The sequence below is a fragment of the Nanorana parkeri genome, unplaced genomic scaffold (assembly GCF_000935625.1).
Source record: "Nanorana parkeri isolate BGI_ZX_2015 unplaced genomic scaffold, ASM93562v1 scaffold1649, whole genome shotgun sequence".
NCBI classification, from domain to species: Eukaryota; Metazoa; Chordata; class Amphibia; order Anura; family Dicroglossidae; genus Nanorana; species Nanorana parkeri.
Genome location: NW_017307917.1, coordinates 74,646 through 91,179, shown reverse-complemented (window position 1 = coordinate 91,179; position 16,534 = coordinate 74,646). Strand labels below are relative to the sequence as shown.

The 16,534-nt window shown below is 39.7% G+C and overlaps 1 protein-coding gene across 5 annotated transcripts in view; it reads left to right on the top strand.

Annotated features, from left to right (window-relative positions):
* The window catches only part of SPATA13 (spermatogenesis associated 13), a 70,385-nt gene that overhangs the window by 19,035 nt on the left and 34,816 nt on the right, over positions 1 to 16,534 (top strand). For 2 of the 5 annotated variants that reach the window (XM_018570986.1, XM_018570987.1), the window contains exons 2-3: positions 12,785 to 13,150; positions 15,404 to 15,548. In XM_018570986.1, the coding sequence (XP_018426488.1) occupies positions 12,785 to 13,150; positions 15,404 to 15,548 (511 nt within the window). Of the gene's footprint in view, positions 1 to 10,552; positions 10,613 to 12,784; positions 13,151 to 15,403; positions 15,549 to 16,534 lie in introns of those variants that run through there. The other 3 variants (XM_018570988.1, XM_018570990.1, XM_018570989.1) reach the window with 2 other exon arrangements.

The following is a 16,534-nucleotide window of genomic DNA, read 5'->3' as shown; positions in this document are numbered from 1 at the left end:
ATTACCTTTTAATTTTTTTCACTGGGGTTATCCACAATACTCGCATTCCCAGTGGATCCAGTACTGCCCTGATGTATCTGCTGCCGCACTATGGTTCCATGCGTTCATCTTCTTTCCTTGCTTCATCGGGAAGCTTGGATTTGTTCAATAATCGTGGTATATGAAGGCTTGCCTGATTGGATTGTTTCAGTTGGTAAAGCGTTCAGTTGGTAAAGCGTTAAGGATGTACCGATATATCGGACGCGGAAACATATCGGCCGAAAATTGCATTTTTCTGTCGATACAGCGGCGCATCTCTGCTTTCTCTCCTCCTCGCTGGGCGCTGTTCTGTGTCCCAGCAGCGAGGCGAGAAACTGTCACAGGTGGCTGAGCGCTGCGGGAGAAGAGCGATGTGAGCGGTCGGCGTCTCTCCTTTCTGTACAACTCAGCCTCCTGTGACAGCTGTCAGGAAGGAGAGCAGGTGCAAGTAATCAGTGATCGCTGAGTGTTTGTAAATAATTGAGGACATAGTATGTTTACTATATCCTCAATTATGAATGAATGGGAAGTGATCTACATCACTTCCTGTTCATTCATGATTGTGGACATGGTAAACATACTCTGTCCTCATGTTATGAATGAACAGGAGCACTCATAGAGGATTCCTGATCATTTATAACTGGTCCTGCAGAAAAAGAGATTGAGGACTCTGTGTCCTCAATCTCTTTTTCTATTTTAAAAGAGAAATATCAGGGCTCTGTTTAGACCCCTAATATTTCCCCAAAGCCCCTAAAAGTAAAAAATAAAAAATATTTAATAAAAATGTAAACAAAATGTAAAATTTTTTATAAAGTGTTTCAGTTTTAAAGTTTTATTTCAGTGCACCTCTGTAAATCGTAATGCCGAACACCATGCAAACTCTAAAATATACAGACCAAATATATATATATATGGGAGTGGTTACTTGCCAACATGAGTTATATTTTTGTATATCTAGTCGTTAAGTTTACACAGGTCTGTCCTACAGCACCGTCCTGCTTGGCAGTGTGAGGGGCCTGACCTTGCTCTGTTGTGGTTTCATTGTTATTCACAGCTTCCCTTTTCCACCCTATGGCTTTATAGTGAAATGAGGAGCAACACACAAATGAGCACATCTCTCTCTCACTCTGTTCTCTCCTCTAATCAGCATGCTCCTTGTACTGCAACACACCTGACTGGCTGCTTGTGCTGCTGCTCCCTCCCCCAGTCTAAGCTCTGCTATACAGTAGACTGCAAGAGGCTGATACCAGGTCAAATTTTGCTACCTACTTGGTTTGCATTGAAAATATAGATTTAATGACCATTAATTGCAGGGCTGAGTTAATTTTGTTTCTTTTAGATCTGCCTCCCATCCAGCTTCAAGTAGATTGTGCAGTCGGATTGTATGTGTGACCAGTGTGAAGTGACTCTGTGATTTAGTTAAAGCCACAAAATAGCGCTTCCAATTTAACCAGGTTAAAGAAGAACTCCAATTAACACTTATTAACCCTTCCAGTGGGGCTGCTCCCGCACTGCAAGGGTTAACTGTTATTTTTGGCCCTAGGCAAAAATTAGCAAAGTTCTACTCACCTGAACCTCTGAGCCGGCAGGCTTTCACAGCGCTCCCTCCAGCCTGTCTCCTCCGCTGCAGTGATGGTATGTCCCTTATTATCTTCACATCCTATACACTGCATTGAACGTGATGACTTGGGGACCTTGGACCACTGCAGTGCAGGGGTAGTGAGACTCTGGGGAGCAGTCTAATAGCAAGCTGGCTTGGAGGATCAGGTGAATATAACTTATTTTTATTTTACCCTGAGCAGTTAACCCTTGCCCTGGGGCTACCCAACATTTATAACTTCTGCTTTAAAAAAAAAAGGTACGTGTCTATTTATTTTAACCACAAAACACCTTGCAATTCTCAGAACCTTAAACATGAAATTGATCCAGAGGAAGGCAAAACCCCTCCCACAGCGCGGTTCACTTTCTTCCTGATCCCACGAAGGCAAACGCATACTCTCTGGATCAACACTAAAATCATTCCAAAGGATTTCTTTGTAAAGCACTTCTGCTAAAACCTCAATATAGGCAGAAAATTGTGGAGTCTTAGAAAGGGAGTCGCTGGAACACTGGGCTCTATGTAGGGTTGCAACTAACGATTATTTTCATAATTTATTTGTTTTATTTATTTTTTTTATTTGATCGGATAATTTAAAAAAATGAAATACCAACTTTAATTTAAACTAAAATACACAAATGGAGTGTCACAAAAAGAAAGTTTACTTCAGAATAAAACTGCATGCACAATTTTTTGCAATCGCACTGCACTGGAACGCTCGACATTGTGGTACCACACGTTCCAATGCAGGCGATCGCACTGCGGGTGAGAGGAGTGTTTACACGCATTCGGGCGGGGCACTTTACTTTTTTTTGTATTGTTACTTTTATTTTTTTAAACTTTTTTCGTTAATTTTATTGCTATCACATGGTTGTGCTCAAACGCCCCCTATGTAATAGCACATTTGAGATGGCAGGTTCTCTTTAAGGTGACAGGGGTCTACGAGAGCCCCTAGGGTCACCTTTCAACTTCTAAGGAGCTATTCAAGCAAACATGGCCGTGCGGGGAGGACAGCTGAGCAGAGTGGCGTCGGCGCAGGGAAGGAGAGAACGGCTGAGCTGAGTGGCAGCGGCGGCAGCACGGGGGAGGGGGTGATGTCAGGGGCTGACTTGCAAGTACAACCCAGAGGCCCATGGTGCAGTGACTCAAACCCCCTTCGGCAGCTTAGTGAATAACCCCCTCAGTGATAAAGGAGTACTCTGTATGTCATGAGGGGGTAAAACCTAAAATTAACTATTTAGGTGCAAAACAAATCTGCAGAATAACTGCAGATAATCACAATAAGGGGTTAATTTTTATAGTGATCTACTTTTATTTGATTTTGTTTTTTACATTTTAACATATCTCTCGGTCAGTGCTGACGTAGCTTCGGCTGATCCTTCGGCTATCTTTGGCCACCTGAGCTCTTTGGTTCAGTAGAACCGAAGGCCTGCTGTACGGTCTATTCACTATAGCCCGTAGAGCTCCTGAAACTGGCCGAGCGGCTCAGTAGAGCCAAAGGCTCCACTGAACTAAAATAAGGCTTGCTAGCTCAAAATAATAAAATGTAATACGTTAGATTTAAGGTTTTTGGACCATGTTTTATGTTACACCCATATTAAGGGTAGAATATGAAACCTGGTCATATCACAAACCCCCTCCTGCACCTCACCTACATGCACAAGCAACAAATATTTATTATATCCACCACTCATCTATAATAATCTTCTGTTATATTCAGCAATCCTGTACAATATCCACATGCCTTCATATAAATGATTCAGCTACTGGCATTTCTGCTCCTTCTCTTCAGGTGGGATGATGTGGCTTACAAATAGCCCCAAAGACTACAAGGAAGTTGCACTGAGGATGTCTTTGCCAGACATGCTGGCATGATGTGCAAATGTTGCTGTTGTTTATATTTCCCAAAAATCCGTAGGGGTGCCAGTTAGCAGAGATAAGCGACTATAATGGGAAGAGACGCGGCAAAAATGGTGGTCGCAACTCTGAGACCTACAAACTGGTGACCTAATGACATATTTTTTGGTATTGGTGGCCCCCCTGGACTAAAAAACCCAGGGCCACTGTGCAATTCACATCTGGTTTAAGCTGCCCTGTGGAAGGGTAAGGAGCAAGATGAGATGTATCAAAGCAAGCCTATATCAGAGTGGAGGGTAAGAGTCAATAGGGATCTGGCCAGTTCAGCCAGAATGACAGATCAGTCATTGGTCATCTTGTGTTTTTGGCCAGTTTTAGGATTAATCCAAATCAATGCAATGCCAGGATGAAGGGATACAAACTGATGCCAGAGGTATCAGTCTCCTGTCTCCCAGTGGGATTACACGACCCTTCCTGAATTTCCAGTAGGATGAGCTTTCAGGAAGGGTCTACAGACCAGGAAAAGCTAACACACATCTTACGTCTACAGACTTGTTCGGGGTAAAACTTGCCAGGTTCTATACATTTAATGAGAAGTACATAAACTTTAAATATTAACCAGGAGGCAATCAATGGAGCAGGTGATTACATTGTTCTTTTATTTACTGTAACTAAACGGCAAAGTCTATGTTGATATTGTGCCAATCTTACGGCGTTTTATTATCATTGCTTTTTTATCATCCACAGCCCAGAAATGTAATTATATCAGTGTGTTAAAGAGTATGGAAACCCTAGTCATGAATGCCGACTTTGGTTTGTTAAATATAGCATTGGAAGTGTTTTGTTATAACTGTTCGATAAATGCCGGCCAGAAATCCAGAAAGCTTGAAACGTTCTGTGCTGCACTAAAATCCCACTTAGTGTTATCATCCCATTTTACCGCTGTAGACTACAGAACACCTCGCCCCATGTTATGCTCCTCCTATAGATACAGTTCAGTGAGTGAGTGTTGTCACTTTGTAAAGTATATGACAGTAAAAGAGGTGACTCTATGTTCAATGTGCAAGGGCAATTTAGGGCTTATTCACACCATAATAATATATATTAAAATTCCATTATAACTGTATATGTGTGTCTGGTTGTCAATCATTTCTAGTTGCACCCCAATCCACATCTCCAGGGTGCTCACCAATGCCGTAGAGCACCAGAAGACACAGATGCAAATGCTTTGTGTGTTGCTGTGCCCTGATTTTAATTAATCATGCAGGACCCCATTTATAGTGCATTGACAGCTAGACATGTGCACTGCCAAAAAATTCGTTTCGTTTCGTTTTAAATTCGGATTTGTGTTATTTCGTTTTTCAGGATTCGGGTGTGAAAGTCGATTCGGAATTCGGATTCGGACGAAATTCGGTAGCGTTAGTACGAACGTTCGTTTCGTTTTCTGTTCTTCGTTTCTTATTAGTTTCGTTCGTTTGCAGCAAAAGTGACATTTGAGGGGGAAAAATATTTTTCTCCTTCTCTAATGTCACTTTGCTCCAACGAACGAAACGAATAAGAAACGAATAAGAACAGAAAACGAAACGAACGTTCGTGCGAACGCTACCGAATTTCGGAAATGGAAATTCGGATTCGTTTGCATTCGTTATGTCTGTAATTCGGATACATCCGAATGTCCGAATTTACGAAAATTCGTCCGAATTTCGATTCGGAACGAAACGCATCGCACATGTCTATTGACAGCCTATAAATCACCTCAATGCAGCACACATCTTGCAAACCAAGGTTGTTTCTAGCACATGATTGGTTATTTGTAGTGAACACATCTTTATCTTATTTACTAAGCACAATGAACATTCACTGTGCTAAGTAAACTGTCCCAATTCCATTAGTAAACCTACTTTGGTGTTAAATCTCCACCATCGCTATACCCACCTATATTTAACTGTTTGAAAAGGAGTGAGACCATAACTAATCAAATTCTGCTTTTCATTTTCCAAACTGGACCTCAAATTGATGTTGGAAATCATTTGATTTTGGGACAAAACGGCTAATGTTTCTGTCTCTTAATGAGGATACCAACTGAAGAACGTACGGTATAAGGTTTCTATGATTTGGGATAACTGTTCAGCTTGAGTACAGATTGACCAAGAATTGTTCATGTGAAGAGATGGCATTGCAAATTACTTTTTAAAATCCGGCTTTAATTTGCTTTGTGTTTTGTTGGGTAAATCTAGAGCAAAAATCAGATTTATGTCCAATAGCATTAGTGCTGCATGAGCAGACTGGACTGATTGTGACCTTGGAAAATGTAGGCTATTCCCGTCCAACTGTCATGGAGCCGTATATAGATATAACATCTTCAAGAGCACTAATCCAACAGCAAGCAACGTTTGTGGTTTGAATTGTGCAGATAAATACATATTTGGCATTCTTCATACATGCATAGATCCATGTACTGATCTATGAAGATTTATAGCGGCAAAGAACTTTTCTAATGCTCACAGCAGATTATTATAAGTATGCACGGTGTAACAAAAGAGAAGGCCAGGATTCTAGAGGGCATTATATAGTGCAGGGGTAGGCAACCTCTGTACTCCAGCTGTGGTGGAACTAAAAATCCCACCATGCATTCGCCTCTGGGAGTCCTGCCTGTGGCTGTCAGTCTTGCAAAGCCTCATGGGATTTGTAGTTCCACAACAGCTGGAGGGCTGGAGTTTGCTAACCCCTGATATAGTGTTTCATTAGTTTATGTGCAATCTCTATGCTCTGTGTTGAGATTCCACCTTTTGTCTGTGCAAGTTAGGGGCTGTCTGAATTGACGTGTCGGACGTACTGCATTACTGTTTGAAATAACCATTTGGATTAACTTCATTGGTAAAATGCCGGTCAATGCAGTAAGAGTGCAGAATGCAGGAATGTTACAGTGCATTGGTGGGAACAGACCCTATTGAAAGCAATTCATGTTCTCTTGTCCAATTGGCTGTAATGCTTAATAACATGTTCGGGGTAAATCAACCCTAATCTTAAATAGAGGTTACCACAGAGCACAGGTCAGTGGACCATAAATGCACAAAACCTCAGATCCACGAACATGTGGTGCGCCCTACAGTAACCTTCAATGATCATACAGATGAATGAAGCCCTACAAACCGTTGCTGATGGTGTTGAAGGGTTGCGCAGGAGAGCAGCCATGCAAATCTGGGATCTTCAAGGCTCTGTAAGGGCATCTTAAGACCTCTAAGTCACACGGCTCCCCTTAATACTAAACTGATGCAAGTTCCAAAGCATATCACTTCAGTGAGCTGATAAAGTCTTGTTCAATGATTCCCACAGACTAAAACAGTACTGCTTGTGGGTGTTTTACGAGTCTATGGGCCGTGTCCTAATTCAGAAACTCCGTGGGTATGGCGTTTGCTTGCACATATTTCTCAGAAGTCATTTCACTTTTAGAAGAGGCTTATTTTTGGTACATTTTCAAATACTCGTTTTTTGTTTTAAGGGTTGGGTGATGCTAAAAAAACAACTTTGTGGTGGCCTTGTTGCTTTATGAATCTCTGATTTATTTAAGCTAGTGAATTGTAGTAAACTAGAGTGCTTTTCTAATGTGGCTACAAATATCTAGTGTGAATTTACCATTAGCGACTACTTTGGGTACATCGGTCACTCGGATGGAATTGTTGTGTAGGTTTATTTCTTCTTCACCCCATCCTAGAGGATGAGAACACAGTGTCACAAAAAATGATGTCATCATAAATTACTGCATAATACATACATCTGAGTAACATTGTAAATTAAAAAGAACATTCATTTCAGTGTTTTGTTATGAGACATCAGCTTGGTGTCAATCATTTTATCAATGTGTGTTAAAGTTTTAAAAGCCTTGTTTCTAGGTATAGTTTTATGTGTACATGGGGCAGCCATACTGAATACTTACATAGACAGGTTCTGCTTCATTCTTTGCTGAGACATCCAATGGTTGTGTTTTTACTGCTCTATCTCGCAATGCAAGTTGTAAAAAAAAAAAAAAATGTATGCTCTCTTTGGGGCTGAAATATTTCAGTAGTAACAGAGTAATTACGCTGAACCACTGAAAGCTCCCTGTATTGACTATTCAACAAGAAAAGAACCGCTCACTGTAGAGAGCGCCCCAATCCACGGGACTCCTCAGCAGGTGCTGAATGACCCCATTTCTTCCAACAGTGCCATGTTCCTGAAAGCCTTGCGTCATACTAGTATGCAGTTTGAAAATCCAGAAAGCCTCTTGATGGAGTAGTAGGCCACACAGATCCCTTCTTTTCACTGGACTGACTACCTTTCCAATAGAATGAAATACAATTTAATAAAAAGCCTCATACCTCTTTTTTATGTGCAGAAGAATTGTTTGGCCACATTAGACTGTCAGGAAACTGTGGCACATTAACCAGCACAGTAGTTCTTTGCTATCCTAAGCCTAAGTGGTCTCCTATTCTAGAGGTGTTACTAGGTGGCTGTAGGTTTATTGGTAGAAAAGCCCCCTACACTTAGGCTTCTCTTTTTTTTAAGTATTTTTAGTCGGACAATTCGGAACTTTGTTGGATTTAGAAGATTTGTTCACATGTGAATATATGCCGTTATTGTAAGGTGCACCAAAAAACTAATATGATTCAGTATATTAGTTCAGTTGTTTACCAATTAATCCTTCCTTTCCCTTCAGTTTGTGGATTGTAATACCATGGATGTGGTTTATTTGATTGCATGTTTGGAATGTCATGTTCAAGATGTTGGTGGGAGACCACTTGGGGTCAAGGCTGGACCAATCCCAGAGCCAGGTAGCCAGTGCTTGCTTCCCTAAAATTATAGCTGGCGCCTAATTGTTGTCAATGGATATGGCTCCTGGATTGGGAAGACTGGCTCCTAAATTTCAGATTAATTGGTTTACAACTGTCTTAGGGTGAGGCTAGCAAAGCACTATTTTGCGTGGTGTGGTCTGTAGATTACGAAGCTATGAGTTCTTTTTCATTTAATGCTAATGACATGTAAAGTGAGGGCAGGGAATTTGCATTGCCTCCTGCTCTGTTTGGAGGCTTTCTGGATTATCAAACTGCACAGTAATTTGCCACATGGCTGGAATTTTAGATAGGATGTGGACCTCCACATTTAGTGCTCTGCTGTCTTCCCGTATTTTGATTTACATATAGGTTGTCTTTTAGAGCTACTTATTATTTCTATTATATGTCTTTTGCCCTGCTTCCATTGTTTTTATGTGTGTGTTGATGAAACTCTGTCCCAGTTTTTACCTGGTTGCGGGTGTGTATAGGTGACCAAACCTACCTGTGCCAAACTATATTTAGGGCCGGGGTTGGCCAAAATGCGTCAGCAAGGATGATGGCTTTTATCTTGTTACTGAACAAATAAAGTTTGCCAGTTTGTTTATGACCTATAGCTTTCAATATTTAATTTATTATTTTATTTATCAATAATTAGGGATGCAGCAAAATTTCGGCCACCGAAACATTTCGGCTGACAATTGCACTTTTGGCAAATTGCTGAAAGTACCCTGACGGCTGAAAATGTGGCCGAAAATGAATTGTATCCATAGCTTCTCTTCTTCCCTGCTGGGAGCCGGTCTCTTTGCCTTCTGATGCAGTTGCCAGTGTCCAGCGGGGAGGAGAGAAACTTTCAGGAGGCCAAGCGGGCGGCGAGAGCGGTCAGGATGCCGAGCGGAGTGGTGACAGCTGTCATCGTTACAGTAGGCGGAGCTCTCCTCCTGCACCTCCAGGCTCCACCTCCTGTGTCAGGATGGAGAATGGTGAGTGGAGGAGAGTGCTGTGATCTGTCACAGGAGGCAGAGCGCTCCTCCCCCACTGCCCTCTCAGCCTCCTGTGACAGCCGATTCAGGATGGAAAGCAGTATAAAAACACTCATCAGCTGAACGGTGAGTGCTTGTAAATAACTGGACATTGTGTGTTTTACTGTGTCCCAGTTATGAATGAATGGGAATTGATCTACATTACTTCCTGTTCATTCATGATTGTTGGCGTCCTAAGAATAGTAAGAATACAATATCCGCAATGTATGAATGAACAGAAACACTCCGGTATAGAGTCTTCCTGTTCAATTACAACAGGAGCTGTAGAATAAGAGATTGAGGAGTCTGTACCCTCAATCTCTTTTTCTATTTTAAAAGGGAAATATCAGGGGTCTGTTTAGATCCCTGATATTTTCTTAGAGCCCCCCAGAAGTAAAGTAAAAAAAAATACAAAGAAATAAAAATAGAATAATTAAAAAATGATTTTAAAAGTTTGGAAAAAACAAACCTTATTTTCGGCTTTGGCCTTACAAATTCCATTTTCGGTGCCTCCCTATAAATAATACTTTATATAATCAGTGTAAAAATGTGAATGCCATATCAATAATTACTGTAGGGTAAACATGGCCACAATATCTGTGTATACAGGTGAAACTCGAATAATTAGAATATCGTGCAAAAGTAATTGCAGTAAGTGCTGCAAAAGGGGCCCAAACCAAGTACTGAGTACATATGCATGCTTGTACTTTTCAGAGGTCCGATATTGTTCTATGTACAATCCTTGTTTTATTGATTGCATGTAATAATCTACTTTTTTGGGGTTGTGGATTTGGGGTTCTTGGGGTTTTCATGAGCTGTAAGCCATAATCATCACAATTATGACAAATCACTGCTTGACTTATCTTGCTTTGCATGTAATGAGTCTATCTCATATATTGGTTTCACCTTTTAAGTTGCATTAGTGAAATAAATGAACTTTGCACGATATTCTAATTATTCGAGTTTCACCTGTATACCTAGTATGTGCTCACCAAAAATACAGTTTACTTTTCCTTTAATTCAACATAAATTCATTCTGACTTGTATAGTAGGGAAAAAATCTGCATGTTTAAGATCTTCTTTTTTCTTTATGATCAGTCTTTCCCTGTAGCTGACATTTGGCGAGTTAACAGCTGACGTTGGTTTGCAGTGCTGTGAAAGGTACAAGGTTCACCTGCAAACACAGCGAGCAAACAGTATAGTGCAGATCCGTGGAAAATCTCTGTTTTTGTTGTGTGGAAATGCCGACAATGAGCTGTCTTTTGTTTCAGTGTGTTTGTGGGACCCCCTTACCTGTTTCTGGGAAAGAGGTAGGAAGCAATAGGACTGATTTACTGTTCTCTTTCTTAGGTCTTTAGTAAACATTTGTCAACTGTTCTATAATGAGATTTTTCTTATTTTTTTTTTATCCTATCACTTGTTTTTTTGTTTTCTCTTTTAATTGTACTATTATTTTCATTTTTTTCTTTAATGCACGATTTATGGGACATGGATTAATACATTGTCATGTTTATAAGTGATGTTGGCAAGGTAATTAAAGAGGCTGTATAGGCAAAGTATAATCGGTTAACATTAAGGACAGTGGGTGTGTGTGTGTGTGTGTGTTACTGTTTTTTTTTTTTTTTTAAACACTTAAACTCAATACCAGCTGTCACCGAGCTCCTATACTTTTTATCCTTGCAATTGCTATTGTTAACATATTCACAGAAGTAGAGAAAATAAATGCCATGGGCATTGCAGTCTATGAGAAATTGTCACACAGAGGCCAACTAGTAGTGCATGAGGTGGAACAGCTTGTTTATATTGTGTTTTAAATCTCCTTCAGCACACTTCAGAAAAAGCAGTCTGATGTTATTAGTAAAAGCTAGTATGCAGCCTGAAAAATATTCATCTTTCATTAGGAATGCTGCATAATTTATAATAAAGACTAACTTTTCAGATTCCTGCATAATTGTAATCATGACTTGTTATATTTAAACATAAAAAAATATTCAAAAGATTCCAACAAAATCCTTCCCTCCTCCTATACCCCTTATTTCCTCTACTTAGAGGTATGCCTGAAGTTAACATGGTCATTGGACACCATCAATCGTGTTTATGGTGGGAAGGGTCTATAATGAGGGCAAGAAGAAATCTTAAGAAACATGCCACAATATTTTCAGATGCTCACAGGTGAGACCTTGGGACTGACCTGCATATTTTCAGACTTTGTAACAGGGAGTTATGCGAGTTTGCCTTACCATATGACCAGGCTTTGCAGAAGGAAACAGCCTGGTACACAGAATGCAGTTTAAAATTAAATTAAGAATTTAAAAAATAAATGTGTTTTTTCTGTGCGTTCTGATGCCAGTTTTTGTATTTTCTTGAGTTAATTTAGGAGACACTTCAATGTTTGCAGTCAAAGCTCTACAAAATATAGGTATGTGCTAATAGTGCTTTGGGCAGAAGTCAAGGTTTCACAATAAATCAAAGTTCAAATTCTGGATATTGTAGTTGTCAGTTCCCAGTTGGTTTCCTTGAGAGTGCTCATATGGGTGCAAGGTCTTTCCATTTTAACTTGCCTGTGCTCACAAGACCTCTCTAGTTGGGGAAGTATAGGGGCGGCCAACAAGAAGAAGCAATTCGATGATAAATGTGGCCCATGACTAGCATGCATGTGGTATTTGTTCTGGTGCAGTTGAAAGCTACTCCTCATGCACATGGCCATGTGAGTTGTTTGGTTCAGTACAATCTTTCAAACAGCATTTGGGGGTGCTCTGCAGTCTTCAGTAACACATGTCAAGCTTTCCTTTTAAAGACCTATATTGAAACCTTCAAACTGGAGGATTATTTTTTCCCATTATGCAATTTTTAAAGAGGAACCTATGTTATCTATATCCATTTTTGTTTATGCGGGGCAAATCCCACCAGCAGCACATACATGCTTACTATTTGCTCCACACTTATCCCATTCAGCTGCCAAACACAAAGAAAAATACCCAGTACTTCAGGTGTATGGGAAGCATTTGACTCATTTCCCTTCCTCTCATGTGACATTGTGCTGGTGAGGCATCCAAAACTGTTTACTGCATAACCATGCTTGTAAACAGTATGTCTTTGTTAAAATGGTTGTACGTTTCTGTAAATCTGTATGTACCAGGTTTCATAAAGGCAAAGCAAAAGTGATTTTGGATGTTGAAAAAAAAATCTCTTGGTGTGGGGTGTCCTACAGATGACTGATTGCATCTTTCATTTAGTATTTTGTGATTTGTGTACAAAACAAAGTTGGGAACTCCGTGATTCCAGCTAGATCTGCATTGTACTGGGACTGGCATTAGTCTTACCTTTTAGCCCTACTAGAGTTTTTTACAAAACAAGTGTTTATACAGGGACCCTTTTCCTAAATATTTGAGAGGACCCTTTTCTGAGAATATTTTTAATTTGTTTTAATAAAATTAACATGCACCAGGTCACTTCACTTGCATTATTCACCTTTTAAAAAGGTTACTACAGAAAATTCCTGGACAACATCTCCATCACATGATGAGGAAAAGACAGAATCCCAGAATGTGGCTTCTCGGAAACGGACGTCAGGAAAAAGCCGGTGCCGGCAAAGGCCACTTTCAGACTATGGCCAGGTGGCCAGTCGTAGTTTCTCCATCCCAGAAGACTCTGTTCCTATGGACTGTCAAGAAAATAGCAACATTAACCGTAATTCTCCTTCAAGGTCTTTTAGTGAAGAGCCAAAGGTTCATAAGGCTAAAGCTGAGTTCCACACAAATTGTAAAAGAAGGCCCATCTCTGTGATTGGTGGGGTCAACTTTTATGGAACCAGCGAAGATGAAGAAAATGGACATTTGCTTCAACAAGTAAGACTTGGAGCATGCCCTCTCTAGGACATGAAAGACTTTCCAGCTCCTCTATCATCTTCAGTGGCAATCTCTAACTTCAACCTCAATTTAATTTCTGTTCATTTAAAAAAAAAAAGCATGCATGCTTTAGAATTAACTTCTGCCTTTCCTGACTAACTTCTGTTTCCATAATCATCTATAAATATCAGATTTTGATCTATAGAACTCCTTGATCTTGGGGGTTGTGATCTGCATGAACTATTTATCAAAAGGTTAAAAGCCATTTGCACTAATATATTAAGGGTGAGTTTCAGATCAAATATAAAGAATATGGGAGGCAGTTCATAATTTGGTTGTACATTTAATAGGCAACACATGTGCTGTGACTTATCTCCTCTTCAAGTGTGTATATACTTGGTTCCTGAGAAAAAGGCCATTTCTGGTCATATATAATAAGGCAATCTGGAACTGTGTTAGCTCGGCAGATGTGCATATTTATATTTAGCAGGAATTCTCATTTAATGACCCCAGACAAATTCAACTTCCTCAAAACTATACTTCTTGTTACCAATAAAAAGAGGCTAATCTCTTTTGAGAACAAAAAGTTTATGACCCTGAAAAATGGAATCCAATAATCCATCTAGAGGATACTGAAAATTATACAAAACAGATATAAAAAATCATTCTTCTTATGTATGTCTTTCTTTAACTTAATTTTGTGTCTCATTTTAGTGATTTTAACTGCATGCATCTCTTAACATGGTAATTGACAGTCTTGTATATCCTGGCAAATCCTTGTGTGCTTTTTGTATATGGTCATATTCATTTTGTGATGCCTTCTTTAGTGTTTTGCAAAGCAAATAATAGGTACTTATCACTTTAGAGAAGATATTCATGAACTAAGTTTATACACAAATAATGTACCTTAACGTGTTCCCCCCCCAACTGTCTCCAAATATTGACACATCTGATATTGTAAGGCCTTACCTTTCTCCTTTTTCAAGAGAAGGGTTGATAAAGAAGTCTAGGGGTTAGATGCAGTTCCTTGATTCAGTGTCCACAGAAGGGATACTTTGGAAAAAAAATATTTTTCATCCAGCTGAAACTGGCTCTGTAGTAGTTCTATGCACCACGCAGGACACTGCAGCAGTTATTGACATCCCATATTGACACCTACTGAAGCCAAGAGGGCATGTATAAGACAGTCAGCGAGTCTTGTGGAAGACTAGGTGTCTGCAGGCAGCAAGTGTGCCTCCAGACCCCTTTCCCACGATGTGCCTCCAATTGTTTTTCATTAAACAATTGGAGGCACACCGCGGGAAGGGGGAGAAAATTAAAGAGCAACACAGTTTTTCACCAAGCAGCTAGGACAGAAACAGGTGAGGCTGATGTTCTGCTTTAATATTCCAAATGCGTGACTAGCCTTACTTACATGATCAGACGTGTGAAGAAGGTAGCATTACACACTAAGGCCTCATTCACACACAACGCAAGAACAAAATTGTACGCATATTTGTAAATGCGTATAGTCACATATATGCATGAACCGTATGCAATCCCAGAATGCATCATTTTTAATAGCAACTTTATTGCCTTGTACGCACGCTCACATGCAAAATACGCAGACATTCCGAGCCCGGACAGATCTTGGTTTCATTTTTTTGAGTATCTTTACGCAGCGCAAAAAACGCAGCTATGTGTATACAGCCATTTATTTGCATATGCGGAAAAACGCTGTGCGCATTGTGTTATGCGGCAGTAATGAGGCCTTAAGCTGACTTTTGAGATAGCATCCGTAGTGTTGGGAAAAAAAGCAATCTACTGCAAAGGAGGTAGGTAATAGAATAGTAGGTCGGTAGGTTAAATGGGCTCTGATCTTTTTTTTATTTTTTTTCCAACTAATGAAGTTTTAAAGATGTTTTGAAAGCCATTATACTCTATAATGATGACCAAGCCTCACCCCATATCATTAGCAGAAACGTGTAGGAGAAAATTAAGCGTTACCCCATAGCAGAGACAGTAATATGCCTACTATTATTTTTACTTGGTTACCAGCCGTCAGAGCCCCTGCAAATACTTGGACGTACCAGAAGAACTTAGCAGACCGAATACTAGATTCGTATCCATAGTGTTTGGTTAGCTTTACAAAGTTAAGAATTGGTGTCTTTGTTCAGAGTTTTATATGTTTTGTACTATAGAACAGTTTAGGCAGGTTTTGCAGTTATTTATGCAGTATTGATGAATATATTGCTCTCTCTGTCCCATTTGTAGCCAGTACCAAGGCCTCCTGTACCGTCCCATAAAGTGCCACCATACAAGGCAGTCTCTGCTCGATTGCGACCATTTGCCTTTTCACAAAGCACACCAATTGGTCTAGATAGAGTTGGACGCAAGCGGAATATAAGAGTTTCCAACAGTAAGTATTTTACATTTTGCTTTTTAGAAAAATGCATGCTTTAAATGACTAACTGGTATTTGATAGGCATATTCTATTCTGTATCCATATCTGTCTCCTCTGTCACATAGCCTGTGCCATTAAGAAATCACCAATAGTAATCTCACAATCATTGTAATTGGTCATTGAGGGGGAATATTTTAACACTTGGTTCTATACAATGCACCATATGCTGTATTAGCCATTTGCCACACAAGATGGTATGAATTTGTGTGGTTGAGTATATCCCAAGCTAAAAACATATTCCAATGAGTACAGCTGTCCCAGTGACAACTATGTAAGAGGGGATTTCCAATGACTGGTGAGATTTCCTTTCTCTTGTGTTTTGTCCTCAAAGCAGAAAGTGAAGGGACACCTCCCTCTTCATTTCAGCATCAACTGTTCATATATATTGTTGCGCTGTTTTATACCAGTTTGAATACAAAGAAATCTGTCCCACAAATTTGTGCACAATCTTTCCATTTGGCTAATCATTCATGTCTTTTATATGTATGCAATTTGAAAAACTTGGGTGACGACATGGAGCCATGTAGGTCAAAATTATTTATCATTGAGGAGATGTTGAAAAATGGATGTGCAGTAGACTGCTGGTCCCTTTTTAATGTTATTTCTTTGCAAAAAATAGTATGAACGCTTTTACCAAGTCTGCCCTGAGTTATGTGGTGGAAGGGATTGCTGTGGGTCCAGACATTGCACAAATACAGCTAAAGACAAGCATATATTGTGCCTGTTTATTTTGAGAGATGATTGTCTTTTTTTGTTTGTGGAACAGAGATTGAATAAATCACAGGACTTCCTGCTCTGTAAGTTTGCTGAGTAATTGTCCTTCTCTGATCGTGCTTAATGCGTCAACCCTTTGGTGCCAGGACAGAATAATGTGCAAAATCAGAATATTTATTTTATATTACATTACATATTATATAGTGTGTAATAAATAAATATATATA